The sequence below is a fragment of the Piliocolobus tephrosceles genome, chromosome 13 (assembly GCF_002776525.5).
Source record: "Piliocolobus tephrosceles isolate RC106 chromosome 13, ASM277652v3, whole genome shotgun sequence".
NCBI classification, from domain to species: domain Eukaryota; kingdom Metazoa; phylum Chordata; class Mammalia; order Primates; family Cercopithecidae; genus Piliocolobus; species Piliocolobus tephrosceles.
The window spans coordinates 85,064,271-85,089,791 of record NC_045446.1 but is presented as its reverse complement, the minus strand read 5'-3'; the positions used below and the strand labels follow the sequence as shown (position 1 = coordinate 85,089,791).

Sequence of the window (25,521 nt, the reverse complement as noted above, 5' to 3'; positions counted from 1 at the left end):
AGCACCTTCCCCACACCATCGGTCTTTCGTTATATATGTCTACACAGCATCAAGCGACCTTTAGCTAACACTGGAGAAATGGATCAACACCTTTACCCAACTACATCACTTAGACCCTTTTGGGGTTTCCTACTCTATTTTAATCTATTTAAACCTCACACTAGCACATTTCCATTTCCTTTGTTCCTTGTGTAGACTTGGTTTATATGTGTTGGTCTCTAAAAAGGGACAGAGAGGAGACAGCTGTTGAGAAATGAGATTGGCAGTTTTAACCGCACAATTTGGTCTAATACCTTTGATATGCTAAACTTGCTAGCTCCTCCAAGTGTACCTTTCCGATTTTGCATAACACCACCCTGAATCCCTAAGGAAACCAGGGTTTTGTTTTGTTTTGTTTTTTTAAAGAAAAGAAAGAAATGCAAACCAGTGAAACCGTTCTTTTAAATCATCTCCACATAGATTTCATTCTACGAACTGCAGGCCTTCACAAATCCTGGTACGCTAGAGACCTTTAAAAAAGGAGAAGCCGAGAATACTGATTAGGTTCTAAAAACCGAAAACAGGTGATGTCATAATGCACAGTCCTGTGGCCACGGCCTTGGCCGGGTAGGGAGCTGGGCTCCAGTGATCACTGCACAGCGCTCCGTGCCAGTAGGCGATGCAAGTTATCTCTGGGGCCCGGAGGACACGAGTGAGGACCGGGCACCAATCAGGTTCTCGCTCTGCGCCTGCCTTTGTTCTCACTCGGGAGCAGGTTGCGGGCGTCTAGCATCGGGAACCCGCATTCGACTCGGACGCGCATTGCTAGCCCCTTCGGGAGACCTGGCTCCCCTACCCGTCTGTCCCCCCACACTCGGTCAGCCTGCGCTTTCCCCAATCAAGTCTGCCTTCTCTCCGCAGAATGTGGACGCTAAAACCCTGACTCAACATTCTAAGCTTTGAAGAGGCAGGTTTGTCCCAATAGTTTTAAACGGCAATTTGTTCTCTGAACCTTCCTCTCTGAGCAGGGCTCTGTGCTCTGCGTGTATCCGAACAGCTGCCTCAGGAAGGTCTTTTGGGTGAGAAAACAAGTCCCTTTTGCCTTTCCGTGCTGGACAAGTAAAGGAACTTACATCTCTAAGATAACCGCGAGAAGGTGCTTCAGAAACAGGAGGAAACCGCTAACCCAGAGGTTTTGTGTCACTCCCCTCAAACTTGATTACTTGCATAAATATATATATATAACTTAGACATTTATCCCCTATCCGCCTCTCAAGCCTCAAGTAACTGAAATCTTTGCAAAACACGGTTCACAATAAATGATGCATGAAGTTCTTTGAGGTCCCTGGATACAAAGTCCTTCATAACTGCAGTCTTCTTTACAGCTAAAGTTAGATTTTGGTGGAGAGAAAGCCTAACCACTGCCCTGAAGGAAGGAACATTTAATCCTCCCACTCCCCACCCCCTTTCTCGAGAGATCAGGAAATATTTAGCACAATCTTAGACTCTCTAGCGAGCTCTAGCTCCCAACTATTTATCTCATTCCGCTCACCACTTTTGCAGGGACCTAGAGAGGGGGCGTGGCTTATCTTGGGGGTGGGGCTTGGATGGCAGTGTATCTGCATACGACTCACCCTCGTCCTCTTATTGGCAGAGGAGAGCAAACTGTTCCCTGCTACCCTACTACTTAGCTAACCGCCATCTCCCTTCAGTTCCGAGCCTCGGAGACAAACTTAACTTGCCCGGAGATTCAAGGCTTCCTCGGCCCCTGCGATTGGCCGGCGCGACTCCCAACCGGGCTCTCGTTGCTCATTGGCTGCGGGCTAGTGCCCGGGGGGCGTAGCCGGAGCGGTCCGATTGGCGGGAGGGGCGGTACCGGAGCGTCGAAGTGGTGAAGGTGGTGGGGCGGCGGAGGCGGGGCCGCACCGAGGCGCTGCGGCGGCGGCGGTGGCGGTGGCAGCGGTGGCGGCTGCTAGTCCTAGCCTGGCGGGGGCGGGGGTCTGGAGGATGGGGGCGGGTGGAACAACGGGCCGGTGAGGAGCAGCCGCCGCCGTCTCCGCCGTCGCTGGGGCAGCTGCCGCGGTGGTCGCCTCTGGCAGTGCCGATCGCTTTCGGGCAGTCGCCTCTCCTCCCGACATCCCGCCTTGAGGAGGCTGAGGCGGAATCGCGGCTGGCGGCGGGGGGACGGACCGGCCCCGCAGTGGCCGCAGTGACAGCCCGGACCCGGCCCTCCGCCCGCTTGCTCCTCGGCGCCCGCAGCCACGATGAACCGGGGCGGCAGCAGCCCGTCGGCCGCCGCCAACTACCTGCTCTGTACCAACTGCCGGAAAGTGCTGCGGAAGGTACGGGTTCGGCCCAGGGTCCTGCCGGCGAGGGTCGCTTCTTGCCAACCGGGGCTTGGGTAGCTCGTCCTCGGGCGCGCACTGGGGGAGGCTCAGAGGGATTCCCGGGCACCGTCCCTCCGCAGGGACTGAAAAAGGGGGCGTGGGTTGAGGGCGGGAGGGTTTGGACTGCTGCGGCTTTTTAATTCCGCCGGGACAGACACAAGTCCGGAGGGGTTGGGATATTTTTTCTTCCCTTGTTCTTTTTCTTTGGTGCCTTTGCTCTCCTTTACGGCTCATTTCCCTACCTTGCTACCCCGGGTCAGCTCCTTGGGCGGAGGACGGTAAGGATCGATTCGATCCTCCTCCCTGTGCAGTTTAGCTGTTGATGGAGATCGGTGTGAAATCAGAGCAGCTGGGTCGGATCCCGAGGAACCTGGCTAGCCACTCTTTGCTGTAGCTAACTCTTGCGAGTGTTGTTTTTGTTTATTCGGTTGCTTCTGCCTTGCGCGCCTTGCCCAACACCTCTCTTTTCAAATTGTTTGGATGGTCGTCCTGTGTCTGTAGTCTCGAAAAGGAACCAGTAAAGCATCTTGAACTTTATGCCCATGGGAAATGCAATTCGACCTGGCCAGTTCCTGAGGCTGGGGTTGGGGGAGGAGGAGACTGAGGTGGATGTGGGTTATTCCTCCTTAGCACCCTCCTCCCCCCGTGTTGATCCAGAAAAATCAGGCGCACCATCAGTTTATTGCTGCTTCCTAGAGTGACAGAAAGTTTACTCCAGTATTGTTTAGCTTACTTGGCTTAATCGCCCCGTGGGGAAGGCCGAGAGGGATGGGGAAAGGAATGAAAAAAAGGTCTCTAGAGTTTTTGATCAGATTTTAACAGCTGCCCCAAAGTAATATTGTAATCAGTTTATTCGTATTCAAACTCTATTTTTACATTTTATTAAGTGGAAACGTTAGGTGAGATGCTTCTGTTTGTTCACTACAAATGAATTAAAATTGCTGAGCTGTGCAAATGCATCGGGACTGAAAGCGGAGATGAATATTGTACCGTTTTTAGTCAATATCTCTAAATACAGTTCACTTTGGGATTGTTCTTTCTACATTTTTTTTTAAAGGAAGAAAGAAAAAAGCACGTAAGTAAGCAAGCTCAAATATTTGCGCTCTTTGTCCAAAAACTGTTTTTCTTCCTCTGTGGGTCAGGCCAAGTGCCAATCAAAGTTGTTTTTCAAGCCTCTTTTCCCTGCAGTAGGGCTGCTACTTTTTTTTTTTTTTCTTCCTATTTTATTTGAGAGCGTGAGAGCAAAGGGATTGCAGATTTGAGGTTAATTGAACAGTTAAATATGCCTTAAATTGTGTTTATTGGATATGTTTCTCTTGAAACAGATTTTTATTAAATGTGCATGTTGAGTATGTGCAGTTATTTTTTTCCATAAACTCTAGGATCAAATTACAGTTGATACTTGCTCAGCTCATTGTAGGGTAGCTTGTGAGAAATGTAATGGATCAGAAGTGCAGATCAGCTTAGCTGAATGTTAACTCTTTCACTGCAGGGCCAGATGTCATCTGAACTTAGCTTTCAAAAAAATGTATTTCTTAATTTTTAAATTTATGTTATGTCTTTGACATGAAAAAATGTGTAGTTTAAGACACATTTGATTAAAGTGCAGCCTGCTTAAAATGACAGCAAGTTATGTTTTTTAATTGAGTAAGGAAAAAGAGCACTGTATTGACTTTGATAAAAAAAAAGTTTTAATGGATCTGGCAATTTGTTAGGCTAATAAAATGTTTGGAGGTAATATTAGGCTTCAAAATGTATTTCATTTTTCTTTTGAGAGAGCTATGGCTATGGATCCATGACACTTTGCTAGCATTTAAGATATTACATCCTTCCTTTAGCTTTTAAGAAACTATTTCTGTTTACCTAGAAAGAACATCCTCATTTCTAGCCATTATTAAAAGAAACGTGAAAAAGGAGTATTCACATTTTCATATTTTATAATTGCTGTGCACATCTCTGCCAGTATTCCAGTTTTTAGTAACTCCAAGGTATTTAATATTGATTCATGCAGTGGCATGAAATAACTTAATGGAAATAAGATTCTTTGAGCCAGTTATAACATGACTTGGCAACATTTGCAGCTTTTTAAGAGTGCCACTTTGAAGTGCTCTTAAGAGAATCAGTATGTAGCATTTTAAATGTTTCATCATTCTTAAAATAACAGTGAAAAATTTATTTCTAATAAAGACATGTTTTTCTTGTTGATATAACTCTAAGTTAAAAGTCATCTGTAACTCTCAAAATGTGATTCTTTGAATTTATCTTGTTTTCCATTTAATAAAGTGTTCAGTAATATAGCCAAGTGAGTCACAGCGTTTTGAATGTTTCTTCAGTCTAATTCATAATGGAAGAATGAAACTCATGCTCATCCAGTGTGAATTACTTTTGATTTTATATTTCTATAGAATGATGGAAGAAGGGTCACCTTTATATGGGGCAGAAAGTGTTATTCTCTCAGTAAGTGGCTTAATTTGTTGCAGTGTGTTGAATTTTAGGGGAACTTCACAAGGAATGGAATTCACCTTCAAATGAAATAATTTAGTTTAACCCAATGCCTGAATGTTGAATTGTTTCTTGTATGAGAATTGCATTTATTCTTAGAAGTCCATTTACAGTTTTGATTTAGTATCCTCCAAAATAAAGAGACTTATTAAAATATTGAATGCACCTAATTTGGTAACCTTAGGTCAGTTAAAAGAATGGAGAGGTAAACCATATCCACAAATAAATGAACCATCAAAACTATCCTGAAATCCCTAACTCTTAAGTCTAACTTGCTCTATTGTCAGTGATGTAGTTCAGTAAAGTTTTTAATAAAAGAGGAAATGCTTCTATTTATAAAGTTAACGAGTTTTTAAGTTGAATCTTTTACTTGAAGAAATTCAAGTGATAACTAGAAGAACATAATCTTTTAATTTGGAAAGTGATGTCAAACTGCATTGAGGAAGGTAGGTAATTATCAGTCCACTCATCTTCCAGTAAATAAAAAAGTGGCATATTACAATGTACTTTGGGTATTGAGCAGTTAGTGCTACTTGAATGAATAATTTTGTGCTCTAAGTTTAGATTATCTAACATTTAAACTTTTTTAATGTAAAGATAGTTATAGTGATGTATCTTTGTATTGTTATTGCACTTTTCACTTTGTTATGTGATCATATATTTTGACAGCTTTTTGATGGTTTTATAAACAAAGATACTGTCAAAATGAAAAATACTAGATTGAAGGCTGGGCATGGTGGCTCATGCCTGTAATCCCAGCACTTTGGGAGGCCGAGGTGTGCAGATCACGAGGTCAAGAGATCGAGACCATCCTGGCCAACATGGTGAACCCTATCTCTACTAAAAATACAAAAATTAGCTGGTCATCGTAGCATGTGCCTGTAGTCCCAGTTACTCAGGAGGCTAAGGCAGGAGAATCCATTGAACCTGGGAGGCGGAGTTTGCAGTAAGCCAAGGTCCCACCACTGCACTCCAGCTTGAGCAACAAGAGCAAAACTCTTTCTCAAAAAAAAAAGAAAAATAGTAGATTGAACTATATGGGCCTCATTTTTATAGTCAAAATTGTTAAGTAATAGCAACTTTATATGGTTTAGCCAATAAAAGGTATTTGCTTTATCTGTGGACCACTAGTTACATTATGCCTTGGTTAATCAGTTTTCTTGTGTTACATATTTTTGAGTGTCAAAGGCAGTTTTTAACTTGATTATTTTAAATATCCTAAGCAGAGATCAAGTAGTAAATTCGTGATGGCAAACCTTTATGCAATGGTTTTTAAACTGCTTCATATGGACCCTTAAGATTCTTTGGGGTTTTAAAATGCTTGAGTTGCATTAAATTTTTAAGTATGTTTTAACATTTTAAAATTGTAATTTAAAAATATGGGTACCCCCAAATATGTATGCATAATTTTAATACACTGGAGTCTACCACCATTATCTATCATTACAAAATTATTCTTGTGCAGGTCTTGAATTTTTTTTTGTTACTGTGTCATGTATGAGAAAGATTATCATTGATTGTGAAGGCACTGGCTTATTCAAAAGAATTCCTTGCATATTTACTTAAGTTAAATGTTTACTTGTGAGAACACAAATTTATTGTTATCAGTAGTTGTTACTTTATTACTAAAATACTTGAAAGTTGGTTGGTATATTTATATGCTTGGTAGTTCAGGTTCAATAGAAGATTTAATTTGTAAAAAGTGTTCTGCTGCTTCCCCCAACTCCCCACCACTAAATAAATACAAAACATAACTACTAATGTAGTGATACTGGAAGCCACAGATGTGGTTGCAGTTAGGTCTGACAGATCTTTTGATTTCGAAGTAGAGTTTTCTCTGTAAAATGTTGATAATTTTTACTTGCCTTACAGGTTGCCGTATAGTTGGAGAGAGATGTGTGTTAATGAAGTTAGTAAACCATGTAAGAAAGAAAAGGACAAGTCTATGTATTTTTCCATTTTCCCAGACTCTCTTACTTAGTTCTTTCTGTGTTGTGGGAATATATTTCAGTACATACTGAGTAATTTGGTTAATACTCACTTTTCTGTCCTGTTTAATTATTGCCTGTAAATGAGAGGTAAAGATTATGCTTTTAGTCAGAATGACTTTTTTTTACTTATTTTTGATTTCCATATTTCTATCTGTATTTCCCACCCGTGCACTTAAATAGTAATTCAAGGCATTGACTTTTGATTCTCAATTAAATTGCCTCCTTGACACTTCAGTAGATAAGGGGAATTGGTATTTAGTTTTTAAAGACTAAGAGTTAAGGAAAATTGTGCTTAATGAAAGTGGGGGTAAATCTAGGGTAAAGCAAAAATTTTTAATTATTTTAGTTTAGGAGAAGAGATGGAAGTCAAAGTCTCTTAACCTTTTCTCCCCATCTCTTCAGCCTTTTTATTTTCTTCCTTTGAAAGAATTGGATTATAATAACTTAAGTTTGTATTGACCTTCACAGTGTTTAGGGTGCTTTCACATTATCTCAGTTGATTCTCACAAACTGAGAAGATTTAAGTGGCCTGATCTCAGTCATACAACTAATAACAAAGAAATCCATTTAATTCTTAATACTGCCTTTGTAATAAGCTGTTTCAATTTGTTCTCTGCAATATTGAGGCTGCTAGGGAATATCCCTACTCCCAGCTTCAGCATCTGTGGAATGCCCAAAGGCACCTAAGATTCTCCAGGTAATATTGGTTGGAAACATGAAAGTTAGCCACACTTTAAATACTATTGAAGATTAACTGAAGGAGTAGGAGAAGAGTAAGCTGGCTGCTTTTATCTCTCTAACAGTTGTTTGACTAATTCTTTAATAAGATAAAGCAGCAGTTCTCAAAGTATGGTCCTTGGATCCCTGTAGGTCCAAAATCCTTTCAGAAGGCCTGAGAGGTCAAAACTGTTCATAATTATACAAAGACTTTATTTGCCTTCTTGACTGAGAGCAAAAGCAGTGGGGGTAAAACTATGCTAGCCCCTTAGTATCAATCAGGTTAGTGGCACCAAACAGTTATCACTGTATTCTTTACCACAGCACATTCAACAATGGGGAGAAAATTTCAATATCACTGAATGTCCTTGAAGAAGCAGCAGTAAACATTTAAATTTTGTTGAATCTTGACCTTTTTGTGTCCATCTTTTTAATACCCCATATGACAAAATGGGAAGTATAAAGTGCATCCACTGCATAGCAAACTGGCTGGCTCCAGGAGAAAACTTGTGCAGTTGTTTTAGTTGCAAGCTGAACTAGCCACTTTTTTCATGTAACCCCATTTTTACTGGAAATAACACCTGTCAGACAAACTTTGGTTACTCAGACCTGGGTGTTTGGTAAACATTATCTTATAAATGAATAATATGACCCTGAAAATTCAAGGAAACTAATTGACAGTATTTGCTGCCAGTGATAAAATTCAAGCTTTCAGGGAAAAAATAGAATTTTTAAAAATATGTATCTGTCACCAGTAGCCTTAAAGCTTCCCGATTCTTAAAGGCTGTCCCCTTGAGATCAAGTATGATATTAGTGGATGTAATTTTTTGATAATGTATAATAAAATTTGTCAGTATTTGAAAGATTTACGTAACTCATTGAGCCAATATTTTTCAAATGACCAACAGAGACAGACATTATTAATTGGGGGTCTTTCTTTCCTTTTCTGCCAAGAGCAGCCAATTAGAACGTAATGACAAGGTAATCTTTGTAGCTGACCAGTCTTTTTATCACTGACAATGATTATTGTCAGTTGTTTTCCTCTAGTTTTTCAGGATCACTTTGCTTACTTTTGAGGAAATGTTTATCAAAATCATATATGGGTAAAATCCATTCAAACTGTGAAATGTACAAGTGGATTTTAATACGATATAAACATTTGAGGTCATGGATATGATTTCAGATACCACATTGTAATTAGCCTTTAAGAAGCTATACTTGTTGAGTTTTAGTGTGGTATCAAAGAAAAATATTCACACTTATCTTCTTTTTCCAACTATACAGCTATGTCAGGTTCGATTTTTCTCGCATAGTTCCATCAAAACACATCACAGCAGATTGAATGGGGAAAATTTAACTGTCTTGTATGAAATAGACATTAAAGAGATTTGCAGAATGTAAATGTCACTCTTATCACTTTTTATGTTTTGGAAAATACAATTATTCCTAAAAATAATGTGGTTTATATTCACATGTAATAGATTTTATTACTATTTTAAATGAATTAAACATTTCAAAGTTTTCTCGGGCTTAATTTCTAATACAATAAATGTTGGCAGTGATAACCCACACATAAACAAAGGCTCTTTGGGGTCCGCAATAATTTTTAAGAGTGTGAAGGGGTTCCAGGACCAAGACATGTATGAACTACTAAGCCAGAGTTACTACTGATGCCAGTATATGGTATATATAAGTGTAGTTCTATGGGGAAAATAAAAAGCTTAATACCACTGACAGAAAATGTTGATAAAGCCAACTCAGTTACCTCTGTTTGGTGTGTGTATGACTTGCAGATGCTGTCTATCACCCTTTCAGTGACATCCTAGAAGCTTCTCTACTACCACAGTAACTGGCTAACTGGAAATGATCTTTCCCTAATTTCCATGAGCATCTTTTTATCTTGATAGAAACCAGAGGGGAAAAAAACAAAGTTCTTTCACTTGGAAGGAATATTCTCCTTTAGTACTGTGCAACAGCTGAAGAAAGGTCAAATCCAAAAATTATGTCCATTATACCTAATTGATTGGTTCTTGGCTGCAAGGGAAAGAAAGACCCTGAGTAGCAAGGTTAGCCTGTTTGGCTTGAAAGCTGAGAAGTGTGGGAGAAGTAGCAGCCGGAGGAACGAGAAAAAATCTGAGAGAAGAGACAGAACTGTTAATGCAGGGTACTGATAACAAGCATTGTTAAGATTAAGACAAAGGAAAACAAAACCACTGCTGTAAACAGGAGATGGGATAGCTCTGAATGTGGGAGTTCCTAAATAAATCCACAAAGGTACAGTGGACTTTCTATGTGTGTGTGGTGGGTTTGCGGGGATGGGGTGGAAGGGGTGTGGTACACTATACACAAAAGCTATGACAGCCAGCAACTACCTGCATTCAGTGTAGTCTTGAAGGCATAAGCATAAGGGTCTATTTACTCTGTCTGACTAGATCTGGTGAGACCTATAAGTGACTAGCTGTATCTAAATTGTCCCTTAGACATCACTGTGATAGGAGTAGAGATGGCGGGCAGGAAGTGGAATTCACTATATAAAGTAAATACATTACCAAGCCAAAACGTTTAGTCATGTGTCCCCATAACAGTTTCCTTAAACCTATGTGATTTGAACTATTTAAAATATGTATCCTTTGTAATCTAAACCTGTAGTTACCATATAGAATTACTATTTGTCTTTCAAGAATCCGAAGAAAGACCGTTCTTCAAAAGTCTGATGACATTTCCAAAAAGCCTTTTCTAATCTTCCAAGTCTTCCTTCTCCTTCTATCCTCTGGACTGCCATGATATTCAATTGCACTGCATTTATTGCACTTAGCATACTGAATTATAATTAACAATTACATAAACATTTCTCCAACTAGGTTGCCTCTTATTTGGGATCTAGTTAATGGAGAGTTTATTGTTAGCAAAATAGGATTTTGATTTAAAAACATTTATTTAAAAGATATCAGTAGTGTATTTATATTAGATACAATACAATATAGCCAACTGTATGAAAACTTTTCTCATTTTCCAAAATATGTCTGTTCTTTTATGGCTTTATTTTGTTCTCTTTATAAGAAACACTTTCAGAAGTGCAATAGCAAAGATTATTTGAGAAAATAATCTTTGAGTGCATTGGTGCCTGGACTTCTTTGCTTCTTTGTTTTTGCTTTCAAGCATTTCATCATCCTTGTGGCCATGAAAATGTTTCAATTAAATATATCACTTTTGAAGGAAATTCTAATAGGGAGGAAGAATGTCCCACAAAGAGACAGGGTCAAGACACCAGCCTTAGCTGCTGGTCCTTCTCAGAAATGTAAAGTGGCCATTGCTTTTAAATGGACACATGCTCCACTTCTTGGAATCTGTTAGTGTTTTATAAGGAATGGCTGTTTTTGACTAGTTAAGGGTATACCTTCAAAATTCCAAGATTCTAGGTGAGCCTAGGGTTCCAGTTTGACTTGAAAATTCTGACTTAGCCTTTCAGTCTTCCACTTCCACAAGCCCTTTGCTTTGAAAGTCTCCCAAACCAACTATGAATCCCTTGGCCAGCAGGCACTCCCTTGGTAAATGTGAAATAAAATTGTTCATAGGCCTAGACTACCCCATAACTAGTCTTTACTTTTTAGATCCATGCAGAAGTGAGTCATTGATTGGTCTGTAGGCCAGTATATTGGCTGCCCCTTGAGGGACGCATGAATATCATAAGATATTTTATTCCTATTTAGGCTGGTTGAAATATCTTGCATTATACTGCCTAAAGTTTCTAATAAGGTATGACAGGCATTTAACCTTATGTTTTACAAAGAATGTATTGAAAATATTATATGTGAATAAATAAGACCAAAAATTAAAATGGCTGATTTAGGGCCATATTATTTCTTGCACCACCAGACACTTCTTAACAAGTATAAAATATGTATTTTAGTAAGACTTGTTTTCTTTTTATTCCCTCCTAATTAATAGCTACTTGTAATGGAAAGATATGTTCTTCTTTCTAGATACATATTTTATTTTTACATCTTCCTATACTGAAAAGATGGAACTAGTCAGTTGAAGAAATGAAAATTGTTTTTTCAGTTATCAATATATATGCTGAATATTTAGAAAGATCACATTTACCTCATGGGTACTAAAACTGGGTTTTGTAGAAGATCATTGTAATTATCTGAGACTGTGATTCTTACTTCCTTTTTTTTTTTTTTTTTTTTGAGATGGAGTCTTGCTCTGTCACCCAGGCTGGAGTGCAGTGGTGCCATCTCGGCTCACTGAAACCTCCGCCTCCTGGGTTCAAGCGATTCTCCTGCCTCAGCCTCCCAAGTAGCTGGGATTATAGGCACCCACCACCATGCCCAGCTAATTTTTTATTTTTAGTAGAGACAGGGTTTCACCATGTTGGCCATGCTGGCTTCAAACTCCTGACCTCAAGTGATCTGCCTGCCTTGGCCTCCCAAAATGCTAGGATTAAAGGCACGAGCCACCTGGCCCAGCTGTGACTCTTACTTTCAAAACACATTTTATAATATCTATAATGACAATAGCTTCTACTGAATACTGCTTGCGTGCCATAGTCTGTGCTAAGCATTTAAGCTCTGCATATGTTATCACATTCAAGCATCACAACCTGCAATGAATTATTACTCACAGATTATGCATAAAGAAACTAGGGCTCACAGGGCATTCTTAACTTCTTAAAGGTTATAGTACCAGTAAGTGACAGACTTAGGATTTGCAACCAGGTTGAACTCCAAAGCCTGGCTCATTATGCAGGTATAAACACTGCCTTGTCTTATATTTCATGTTTTTCTTTGTGTAAAAGGCTGTTATAAAATGTAAAACTAATGAAACTTAATAGGACCTGATTATTCAAGAGTTTATAGGAGTGATTTCAAATTCATATGTATTCTATCTTATTTTTACATTAGAAATGCAAAAAATTATTTTATAAGATTAAATCTATTGAGAAACACATTAAAGTTCTTATTGAACAGTTTTAACCTATATAGTTATCTCTTTTATCTGTGTAAATCCTAATTATGTGACCATTCTTTCTTAACCTCAAGATTTTTTTTCCTAACTTACCAGCATACTTTGCCCTCCTCCTCCTGCCAGCCAGTCATTAATTAGTTCAATAACATTGAACCATTTAATACTGCTCTAGTGTCTGTGACAAAAGATATTATCTGGAAGCATTTTGAGTTTAAGTATGTGTCTCGCAAATTGGACCTCTAAGAAATATTCTCACTTTTTTGTAAGTTTTTTTCAGTAAAACAATTATTTATGAAGATAAATAATAACATGAATGCCCATTTCCACTACTCGTTTGGCTTTCATTATATGTTGAGACAAAAATTTTGTTTAAAGGAACCAAAGAAACCCTTGGACTGTTATCATTCCCCTACCTACATCCCCTATAGTCTACAGAATCTACATCTCTAGAAGATTTTCCAGTCTTACAAAGGGTTTGTGCTGGGGAGAGGGATTTATAGGGAGATGTGGTTCTGCTATTTATTTTAAGTTAGAACTCCAATTCTGAGAGTTTTCCATAGAAACACAGTAAGATATGTGGTTAAGTTCCAGAGTACTATTAATACTACAGGTATGTTCAGGCATTTGTTAATTAGCCTAGAAACCTAACCACTGGGTATAACATTGTTTCCAGAGGAACATATATCCTCAAATTCAAGTAACTGCTTCACTGGAGACTGTCTTTCCTAACTTGTTTACTCAACATTAAAAAGGTAATGATTTTGGCAAAAAAGTATTTTTCAATATGTTTACTCCAAGAATGTGCTTGTCAATTGTGCTGTGTCTAATAGGAAAACTGTGTTAATGAAGTTCTATCCAATATTTAGGTAGGAGTTGAAATGAAGAAAGAGATAAAGTTGGGTAATAAGCAGGGTGTTGGGACAACCGATGGCCAATATCAAGCTGGTTCTTGTTCACTTTGTTCACTTTGTACTGACTAAGGTTTGAGCCCAGCATGGTGAATTTTAAGTTGGGTAGCATATTTGTTATTATTTATTTTTGTCTTTAAGATAACACAAATGAAAAAGAAATCAGATTTTACCTACCCAGAAAGTTCCTTTTTGATATAAAATTAGATATTTAATATGTATATCTCAATTTTTTGGTGTAAATTAGTAAAGTAAAACAAATCAGTCCAGCAAATGTGCTCCAGTAAAGAAACAAAAACTTAAAACCAATAAAAATAAATGGCCTTTAAACGAAAGTAAGATATCTTAGCTCTAAATTCCATGTAATGTTCAAATTCTTTTATCAAAACTTTTGTGTTACTTGAAATTAGTGAACTCTCAGTTGGGGTGTGGAATACCTATTTGTGTTGTAGTTTTATTGTTTTGATAGAGTATGACCTATATAATTAATCTCATGAGATTAATTTTTATATTGTATAGCTGTTAAAAATAACTAAAGCTCTAGTTTCTAATATTCTTTAGGCACAGTGCAATGTTGAACACTCAAAATTTGCATAAACTAGTAAGTATTCTTTTGATTATACAAGAAACCTGTTTAGTACTTGGTGCTCTTAAAAATGAGGGTAAATGTATGTTTAGGTAGATAGGAATATAGAAACAGTTTTCTTTTTTTGTAAAATTATACAGATTGCCATTTTATGCTTATCAGAATTCTATGTCAAATGCTATTACCTTTTACTGGCCTTCAGATTCTTAGGCCAGAAATGTTAAGGCTATTAACATTTATAAATCACTGAGTACTATATGAATATCTTGTATTTATTTAGGAAACATTAAGTGCTCTCACCTGTTAGGCACTGAACAAACTTAGAATGAGAACATCAGGGTTTTTACCTACATAGCGTGATGAATTGCAACACATGCCTGGGTCTCACAGAGATCATCAGGGTTATGCCTCCCAGTTGACAAGATAGTCAAGAGCAGGATTTGGTAAACTTTCTGTAATGGGCTGGGTAATAATATTTTGGGCTTACAGGCCATACACATAAGCACAGTAGTTCTATACTAAATAATTGTAAAACTTTGAACTAATCGTCTTACTGTCTTAAAATCCTAATTCCCTACCTACCTTCCCTAAACAACATTAGCACAATGGTGCTCAAGAAATGTGTCACGTAATAAATGAACCATATACTTAACTCCAGAGGGGACAAAGGTGGTACCTGATGCAGGAATACGTGAGCGTTGGTGTTGGGGAGTGTTGTGAGAGGCAGGTTATTCATCAGAAACAAACCTTTCCTCTGATGAGCAGAAGTGGTGGACGTCAGTAATTAAAAAATGGAAAATCAAGTCATTCAGAATACTTTTTTTGGGGATAAGCTTTTAAAATTGCACACTGAGCATTTAATCAATGTAGTTAATATGGCACCATTATCTAGGTTGCACATTTGTGAAAGCATCAGTATATGATGCGTTTTATGGTTGGGATCTAACGATACCTAGATCAAACTATGACAAATAACTAGTTCAGTGTGCAAGATTCAAGCCCTATTCGGTCAGAATTCTTCCTTTGAAATGAGGATTGACAATCAAGCTTTTTTTTTTTTTAGACAGAGTCTCGCTCTTATTGCCCAGGCTGGAGTACAGCGATGCCATCTCAGCTCACTACAACCTCCGCCTCCCGGGTTCAAGCAATTCTCCTGCCTCAGCCTCCCAAGTAGCTGGGATTACAGATGTCTGCCACCATGCCCGGCTAATTTTTGTATTTTTAGTAGAGATGGGGTTTCACCATGTTGGCCAGGCTGGTCTCGAACTCCTGACCTCAAATGATCCAACCACCTTGGCCTTCCAAAGTGCTGGGATTACTGGTGTGAGCCACAGTCGACAGTCGACTGGTGTGAGCGACAGTTAAGCAGTTTATTAATGTATGCTTCAAATTAGATTTGGTAGGGAGTCTCCTGACTAACTCTTGTTATGGTTGTGTAGTTTTATGATTACATATGGGAGAATTAAATGCACAATATGCATACATTGATATGGGTGACCTTTCTTATCTTACTCTTTTTTATCCTGTAAAGCAATCACTAATCTAAATGCATGTGGTTTTAAAAAACAAATTTGCATGATGTATAAGCATATAGTAGTGGAAAATATTTTACTTTTTTTTTTTTGAGGCAGTCTTGCTCTGTTGTCCAGGCTGGAGTACAGTGGCGTGATCTCGGCTCACTGCAACCTCTGCCTCCAGGGTTCAAGCAATTCTCCTGCCTCAGTCTCCTGAGTAGCTGGGAGTGCAGGCGCACGCCACCACACCCAGCTAGTTTTTGTATTTTTAGTAGAGGCAGGGTTTCACCATGTTGGTGAGGCTGGTCTCGAACTCCTGACCTCGTAATCTACCCGCCTCGGCTTCCTGAAGTGCTGGGATTACAGGTGTGAGCCACTGCACCCAACCAGTATTTTACTCTTAATTGATGTTAAACTTTTTTTTTTTAATCTTGCCTCCTTTACTAATTATTGCTAACATCTATGTGATTTTATCTTACTTCCTTTACTAATTATTAGATTTTTATTAGAGCTGTTGTGGAGAACATATTTGTCACAATGGAAAATGGAATGAATTGATAATAAGTACCTCAATGATAACTCCATTTATAGTTAGATGTACATATTTATAGAAACAATTTGATTTTTAAAAACAATTTGATTTTTAAAAACACTGAATAAGAAATTACCTAGGATGCTGCCATCAATGTGCTAAAGCATTTCATTTTTCATTTTAGAGTGCTACTAAAATTTGAACTCCTTTTGACAGTGTATATTTAATAAATTTTGCATTTAATAAACCACTGTGTTATCATTCATAAAAAGTACTGTGATGTCACAAAAATGAAGTAACATGTCTTCTATCACTCTTAACCTGTCCATTGCCTTTTCAGTGATAGGTATACATTACATGACTGTAAAAGAGTAGTCTTTTGTTACTATAAAAGGTCATTTCTTTTTATTCTACCTTTGTAGTCATCTTAACACATTTTATTGTTTATGGATCATTTGACAGAAGGTGTAGAGCACTTAGAAACTAAAATACAGTGTGCTGTCTATTGTATATCAATCAATTTAAGATAAAGGATTTCTAAAATGAAGACATAAGTCGGTGGAAAAGCTAGACTGGATTCACAGAAACTTGATACATACCTTTTCTAGAGCATATGTGCCACATAATTGGTTTACAGTTATTTCTAGGAAAAATTCACATTCAAATACTAACTTCCTCTTCATTATTTTATAATAGATATTTGTTTATCAAGGCCAGTTGAATTCACAGGGGACACAGACCGTTTACTACATGTCAGGTGTTTATTTTCCTGAAGGTCATTGTAATTCAGCATTTCACCAAACTAGATAACAATTTTTAGGACTTAACTTCGTCTTCATTGAATTAATATCCTTCCCAAATTGCTATGATTGACTGTTCTTACTTCCCCTCCCCCAGACTGAAGCTATTGTTTTATTTAAAATGTTTCATTTGGAGAAAGATTGAAGTATTAACCAGCAAGGAATAACAATTCCACAGGCGAATCAGTTTGTTTAATGTCTAGGACGATGGTTCTGCAGTGTGGTTCTAGAACCAGCAGTATCAGTATCAACTGGGAGTTTGTTAGATTACTTCCCCACCCCCCACCCCTAGACCTGCTGAATCTTCTGAAATTCTGGGGATGGGACCCAACCATCTGTAGTGTAACAAGCCTTCCAGGTGACTCTAATACTCTTAAGAATTTAGTACCACCAGTCTAGTATTATTAACCAAATGCATCCACAGATGAAAATTGTTTACATCCACTTTAGTTTCAACATGCATTATCAGTTGTTTGAGATAGATGATATTGGCAGTACCAGTGCTAGAATCAGGAAGATTCCTTTTGCCTGTTTTACAAAATACAGATTTGAGACCTTCAGATATAATATGCTCTCACTGTAAGAAAAATATGTCGTATTTTATTGTTGCTACATTCTGAACTTTAGCTTGGGGAAAAAGGAATTGGGTTTTGAAAGCTTGTTTACGACTGGAATCAAGTGAAAATATCTGTTGGACGTGCTTGCTTACATAAAAATAAGCATTTTGGCAATAACGCTGGTAGACTCTGGTAGGTCTTTCCATTTAGATTATTTTTATTTCAAGGAAGATTGATATTGTAAACTTTCATAAAGAAAAGAACTTTTTTTAATCAAAGAAGAAATGATAACATTTGTCCTGATGACAGATTTGGGATTGGTATTTTTTTTAATTCTTTTGAATCTCTTGGACAATATTAAATACATATATATATATATAAATTATAGATGTTCTGTTTCACCTATAGTAGCTTACTCTTCAATTAAAAATGGAGTGTCAGAAAGTCTCCATTTGGAGACAGGAGGCCTACAAATTAAAACAAAAGAAACCCATGGCATGTGTATTATACATGGACCATAGATAAACAGAAGGTTGCTCTTTGAAAAGCAAAGATTGTTTCAGTTAGTTGCAGTTCTATCTAGGACAGTAACTATAAGTAATTTTATTTTGTTCTTTGGTTGCATCTAATTTTGAGGTAATGGGTCTTTTCCTTATATTAACTCTAAGTACTAAAATTTAACCTGTATTGATGTTACTTATGTGAATAGTGGGCTGTATTAAATTATCCCACTTTAATTCCAAAGTTCCTTATGCATGGGCTGCCCCAGAAGCATATGTAATTACTTAATTCCAAACCATGGTAGGTGACGCTTTTCTATTGAACATTTTTCTATCTCCTTCTGTGAGGAAAGGGCTAATATAGTACCTTAAATAGAACTGTCTCCATGGCAATGGACAGTCAGCTTTTGACTTTGAGTCTCATGAAAAAGAAAAATGTAAAAAGCATTTTCATGGTCTAAAATAGCAGTATGGCAAAAGTAAGGTATGAGAATATTTCCTGTCAGTTATTGCATGACTGGTTAAGGCAGCAGAACTTTATCTTTTTTTCTTTTTTTTACATAGGACTTTTTATTTGAGTATTTTGAAATGTTACAGAATTCCTTCTCTGAATTAATGAATGATGATTATTATCTTCAGATTGATAGAGAACTTGAGAAGCTTAGATATAGGATTGGGTCCATGCCTGAGGAAAAAAGAGTTGCCTAGCTCTGGTTGTAATTTTACTCTCATAAAGAATAAAAATACTGACTAAATTATGGGTCATTCATAAGTACATTTAAACAGAACTATCTCTGGAACACTGGAAGCAATAACAAGATTAAAAATAAAAGCTTAACAAATTATGCCAGTTTTTTTCCAGCCAACTCCTACGATTTGGGGTCTACAGATCACTTATCCTATTTAAAAGACTCCACTGGCAGCCTGCTTCTCGTGTTCACTTTTGCATCCACACTTACTTAAAAGCAGAGCCCTTTGATTCTAGCTGCTTGTTCAGAACACCTAGCTTTCAGTAAAGGTCAGTGACAGTGCTGTATATTAGAAGCTAGAGAATAAGACCACATTGTCATCGGTAATCTTTGTCTTTTTCCTTTCTATTGTTGTTTGCCCCTTGACTAAATCTTATCTCAGTATAGAGCTCATTTTCAATTGAATCAGCTCTCATCTTTAACATATCGTCAGTAAATGCTTAATACTCTAAGGTTACTGTTAATGAGGGAATTGGTTAAATAAATTATGTGACATAAATACGGTAGAATACTGGGCAACTCATAGGATATAGATCTATGTATAGAAGTGGACAGACATCCATAATATGTTATTGATTGGAAAAGACCAAGTTTTTTTTGTTTTTGTTTTTTAGGAATATGAAGATTTTTGTTTTCATTAAAAAAAAAATAAATACAGAAAGAAGGAATCCAAAATTAACAGTATTAATTTCTGGGTGGTGGGGTTACAGGAGATTATTTTTACAATCTACTTCTCTTCATCGTCCTTTGTTTTTAACAATAAACATATATTTTATAAAAATTTAAAAAGCTATTACCTTTTTGATATAATAGAGAAGAAGAGATAATTTAAGTGATGGATAGTACAGACAGTAGATTCAAATGAGATGGCAAATTAAAGATGCATTGAGATAAAGACAAATGTTCACAGGTTTAATAGATATCTAAAGCAGCTATGGGTAAATCACCAAGGGAATAATAATGTATGTGTAGGAGGCTAATGAGGACTCAGATGCATAGACATAGATAAATACAATCTGGAAATGAATGAAGGTACTATGCCTATCTATAGCATATTTCTTTATGTTGTCATATCAGTCATTCTCTTTAGGAATCTGATGTGCTTATTAATATTTCATCAGAATATTAGTTCTTTTCCTTAACTATGAATTCAAGTGATAGCTACAGTTGTATTGCTATATTTTATACCATATGGTAGATAATAAAACTTACTGCATAAATTTCAGGAACTTAAATATATAATCTGAGCACTATGTGTTAATCTAGAGATATTTTCTAATAGGAATTGAAATAGAAAAAGATGGCTACTTTATAAAATAATGTAATTTTAGAATTATTTAATTAATATGTATACTAGGATTTTTGAAGACTAAAAAAGGTATATGGAGTCTGCCCTAGGTTTTAGAGAGCTTATTCTGTGGTTAGAGAGAGAGATGTTTTATAAATAACTATAAAGATGGCTAAAAATGAAAAACTATACCTTTTGACTTTTTGTAGAGGTTAATAGATTATTATGTATCTTCACTTGTGAAAGCATGGATAAGTTTCAATTAACTTAATACATTACTGTATGGAAAAGAAGGGTAGTTAAATATTAAATACTTGTTCTTACGTTTAAGGTAAAGGTATGTGGTTTCAATGGACTATTTTTAATGATTTTTAAAAATATATATTTTAATTCTCAAAAATGCAAAATGTGTTATAGCATTATAGAGTATCTATAACCAGTTATTTTATAAATGGGTGTTTTTTACTTAAGTGGCTTTACTTTCCAATTTTATTTTCCATTTCTAATAGGATGGGTCATTTGTTGAACAAAATATAGAATTAAGGGCCTCCTTTGAGCCAATTGATAGTTTTCTAAACCCAGCCTATTCTGTACATCTTTTCTTTAGCTTGTAAGACAATTTCTAAACATTTTGTCTAGTGTTGTACTTAGGAACTTAATATTGCATAATTCTAATAATAACTTAATAATTCTAATAATAGTTACTTTTTTTTTTTGAGACAGAGTTTTGCTCTGTCCCCCAGGCTGGAGTGCAGTGGCGTGATCTCGGCTCACTGCAACCTCTGCATCCCAGGTTCAAGCGATTCTCCTGCCTCAGCCTCCTGAGTAGCTGGGACTACAGACACGCACCACCATGCCCAGCTAATTTTTGTATTTTCTTTCTGGTGTAGATGGGGTTTCACAGTATTGGCCAGGCTGGTCTCAAACTCCTGACCTTGTGACCCACCCGCCTTGGCCTCCCAAAGTGCTGGGATTACAGACGCGAACCTTTTATAGTTGTATAGATAATGTCATGCTCTTAAGAGCTTTACAGATATTTATTCATATAATATTCTCACTGCCTGTTTTAATAGCCTTCTATTCACCCACTGCTGTGGGAGGGACTGCCACTCTTGGGGGTCATGGGGGTGGCTGAACATATAATACCTAATACTGTACAGATGAGATCAACAGTTTGATTTATTAGTCACATATACACACAGCCCAGGGGGAAAGGACACTGCACACCATGCAGTGCACTTGGAAGTTGTATTCTGGAACAGAATGAGCATCCAGGGGCAGTGAGACAGGCTTTGTAGAATAAAGAGGGTGAGATGCCCCACGTTTCTACATGAAGCTATGATTGGCTTGTTTACGTAATTGCACGAACTGGCAGTGAACTGAAACCTGCCACCCAGGAATAAGTGGGAATTACACCTGGTTCACTTGAGAAGGTGAGCTGTTTGGCCAGGGGACCTTATGCCCATGAGCAAGGTGGGGAGGGATGGGGAACTTGCAATTATCTTTTAAGGTCCTCCCAATTTTACCAGATTCAAGGGATCCTGTAATATTGGACTTCAATTTGAGGCCTTATACCACACTTACCCTATGAGGGAGGTATGTGCTATTATCCTCATTTCATAGATGAGGTTATTAGGTACACAAGGTAACTTGTTTAAAACTATTAACAACCATTCCCCTGACTGTTTTCTTCTGTGTTTGCTTTCCTTCAACCCAGATATTATAGAAATTCTTGATGTCCAGAAATAAAAGGAAAGCATATAGAAATGTGATGTTTTATCCCATTTCTAACTCAGAAATGAACTACCTTGACATTTTTATTCCAAGTCCCCTGATGATTCTGTTTCCATTTATTAGTCCACAAACTCTGATATAGATAAATACGTTTGCATTTCTTGATTGAGAGCTGATAGACATAATCTTTATAGAGAGAGGTAAGAGATTTGGTTTCCTCTTTAAGAGCCTTTAAAAGCAGAATGAATAGTAAGATAATTTGGATTTTGCTACTTTTGGAGGGAATAGTCTACTGATCATCATTTCTAAAGATCAGTGTTTCTGTGAGTAATTTTAACTATCTGTGTTTCTTAAAAATGTATAAAAACCTTTTGGTCAATAGAAATTTTGCTGGTTTACTTGATTACAACTTTAGAATTTGCAAACTTGGTTTGTCATTATTGTTTTAACACATACTTTTCTATGCACCAGGAAGTAATTAATGATTATCTGGGGTATTTTTTATTCTTTTCCCCTATAATTGTGTCAGAGCATCTTATTTCTCTTGATAATACTGGGTATCTTTTTCTCTGAATTTGTTTTTCACATAATGCAAGTGTAATTGTAAACTAGCTGCTTTTGTTTTTTCCTTTGTGTAGTCTGGCCAAACCTTTGATATAAAGAAGAATAATATTTATAGAGTATTATTTGTAATGAACTCTATGTCCTAATTAAAAGCAGATTTACTAAGTTTGGGTTTTTCACATTCCCTTTATCTTGCCTGTGAACTTTGTCAAATTAACTTTTAAAAAATACAAACTCTGTTTATTAAAGAGTCTTGAATCTAGTATATTGGGGTAACAAGTTTCTTTAGTCTTCCTTTCTGTTTTAATAAGAACTGTGATTTAGTTCTTATTAAGTGATTTAGTGGTAGAATGCAAAATGCTCTCAGTTCTGCTATAATACTTGATGCAAATTTGTTTCAATTGATGTATTAGGGAATGATTTGAGCATAACAGTGAATTTTGTGTATTAGGATACATACTTCAAACATCTACCCTCTACCTTTAGTTCACCAATGTGTTATGAGCGCCATCCATTCATATCTGGTGTTACATTGTTCTGTCTTATTTCAGATCATCCTTCTGCTGCTACTTTATAACTTACAGGCTATAGGCCTTGCAGTAACCACTTCCATAAGCAACTTTCTTTTTCAAGGTAGAGTGCCATATACATATATATTTTAATTATACTTTAAGTTCTGGGATACATGTGCAGAAGAATGTGCAGGTTTGTTACATAGGTATACATATGCCATGGTGGTTTGCTGCACCCAACAACCCGTCATCTACATTAGGTATTTCTGCTAATGCTATCCCTCCCCAACCCCCTACTCCCCAACAGGCTCTGGTGTGTGATGTTCCCCTCCCTGTGTCCTTGTGTTCTCATTGTTCAACTCCCACTTATGAGCGAGAATGTGCGGTGTTTGATTTTCTGTTCCTGTGTTAGTTTGCTGAGAATGATGGTTTCCAGCTTCATCCATGTCCCTGCAAAGGGCATGAACTCATCCTTTTTTTTTTTTTTTTTTGGAGATGGAGTTTCTCTCTTGTTGCCCAGGTTGGCGTGCAATGGTGCAATCTTGGCTCACTGCAACCTTCGTCTCCTGGGATCAAGCTATTCTTCTGCCTCAGCCTCCAGAGTAGCTGAGACTACAGGTGCATACCATACCACCACACCCCACTGATTTTTGTATTTTTATTAGAAACGGGGTTTCACCATGTTAGCCAGGCTGGTCTCAAACTTCTAACCTCAGGAGATCCACCCGCCTCAGCCTCCCAAAGTGCTGTTATTACAGGCGTGAGCCACCACGCCTGGCCAAACTCATCCTTTTTTATGGCTGCATAGTATTCCATGGTGTATATGTGCCACATTTTCTTTATCCAGTCTATCATTGATAGGCATTTGGGTTAGTTCCGAGCCTTTGCTATTGTGCATAGTGCTGCAGTAAACATACATGTGTATGTGTCTTTAGAGTAGAATAATTTATAATCCTTTGGGTATATACCCAGTAATAGGATTGCTGGGTCAAATGGTATTTCTGGTTCTAGGTCCTTGAGGAATTGCACACTGTCTTCCACAATAGTTGAACGAATTTACACTCCCACCAACGGTATAAAAGCATTCCTATTTTCTCCACATCCTTTCCAGCATCTGTTGTTTCCTGACTTTTTAATGATTGCTATTCTAACTGGCGTGAGGTGGTATCTCATTGTGTTTTTGATTTGCATTTCTCTAATGACCAGTGATGATGAGCTTTTTTTTCATATGTTTGTTGGCCACATAAATGTCTTCTTTCGAGAAGTGTCTGTTCATATCCCTTCCCACTTTTTGATGGGATTGTTTGTTTTTTTCTTGTACACTTGTTTAAGTTCCTTGTAGATACTGGAAATTAGTCCTTTGTCAGATGGATAGATTGCAAAAATTTCTTCCCATTCTGTAGATTGCCTGTTCACTCTGATGATAGTTTCTTTTGCTGTGCAGAAGCTCTTTAATTAGATCCCATTTGTCTATTTTGGCTTTAGTTGCCATTGCTTTTGGTGTTTTAGTCATGAAGTCTTTGCCCATGCCTATGTCCTGAATGGTACTGCCTAGGTTTTCTTCTAGGGAATTTATGGTTTTAGGTCTTACATTTAAGTCCTTAATCTACCTTTGAGTTAATTTTTGTATAAGGTATAAGGAAGGGATCCAGTTTCAGTTTTCTGCATATGGCTAGCCAGTTTTCCCAACATCATTTATTAAATAGGGAATCCTTTCCTCATTGCTTGTTTTTGTCAGGTTTGTCATAGATCAGATGGTTATCGATGTGTGATATTATTTCTGAGGCCTCTGTTCTGCTCCATTGGTCTGTATATCTGTTTTGGAACCAGTGCTATGCTATTTTGGTTACTGTAGCCTTGTAGTATAGTTTGAAGCCAGGTAGCATGATGCCTCCAGCTTTGCTCTTTTTGTTTAGGATTGTCTTGGCTATATGGGCTTTTTTTGGTTCCATATGAAATTTAGTTTTTTTCAATTCTGTGAAGAAAGTCAATGGTAGCCATTTAAGTGAGGAATTACTACCTACCAGCCAACCCATATGCTCTGATAGTTATAAGCACATTTGGCACACTGATGATCATGCAGCTCTTCTTTTAGAAGAAAAAAATGTATTTTTTGGCAATTACTTTCTTTGGGAAGGAACAGCTGTATTTGAAGTCCCGTCATGATTATATGAACTCTCTACAAAACAGTTATGTAAAGTTAAACCTCACTAATATATACAGGCCCAGTAATACTTCATGCTGGAACTAAAATTATTTAATATATTTTTTAAATAAAAATATGTGAGGACAAGTCCATATGTTATTTTTTGAGGACTTTCAATTGTTATTCACACTACTAGATTATAAAGGTTACTAGTCATATAAAGATTGTTTAAAAGACTACTCTATCATTTACATAAAATACTTTAACATAATCCTTGATTCATTAAAAAAAAAAAAAAAACTAAGGAAAGAAGAAAATCATTGAATACCATAAATCCTAACAGTAAATAGATTATTATTATTTCTTTTTTTTAGATTATGGTATGCTTGTTCACTGGATCATTTATGAACAACATAAATTGGGCATGATGGCTCACACCTATAATCCCAGCACTTTGGGAGGCCAAGGCAGATGGATCACGAGGTCAGGAGTTCGCGACCAGCCTGGCCAAGATGGTGAAACCCCGTCTCTACTAGAAATACAAAAAAATGCCTCTGTAGCCCCACCTACTCAGGAGGCTGAGG

At 37.2% G+C, this 25,521-nt stretch overlaps 1 protein-coding gene across 1 annotated transcript in view; it reads left to right on the top strand.

The window, feature by feature from the left end:
• The first annotated feature begins 1,911 nt into the window (after nucleotides 1-1,911).
• The window catches only part of SESN3 (sestrin 3), a 57,810-nt gene continuing 34,200 nt past the window's right edge, over nucleotides 1,912-25,521 (top strand). The window contains exon 1 of the mRNA XM_023225675.2: nucleotides 1,912-2,321. Within this exon, the coding sequence (XP_023081443.1) occupies nucleotides 2,244-2,321 (78 nt within the window). The 5' untranslated portion in view covers nucleotides 1,912-2,243. The remainder of the gene's footprint in view (nucleotides 2,322-25,521) is intronic.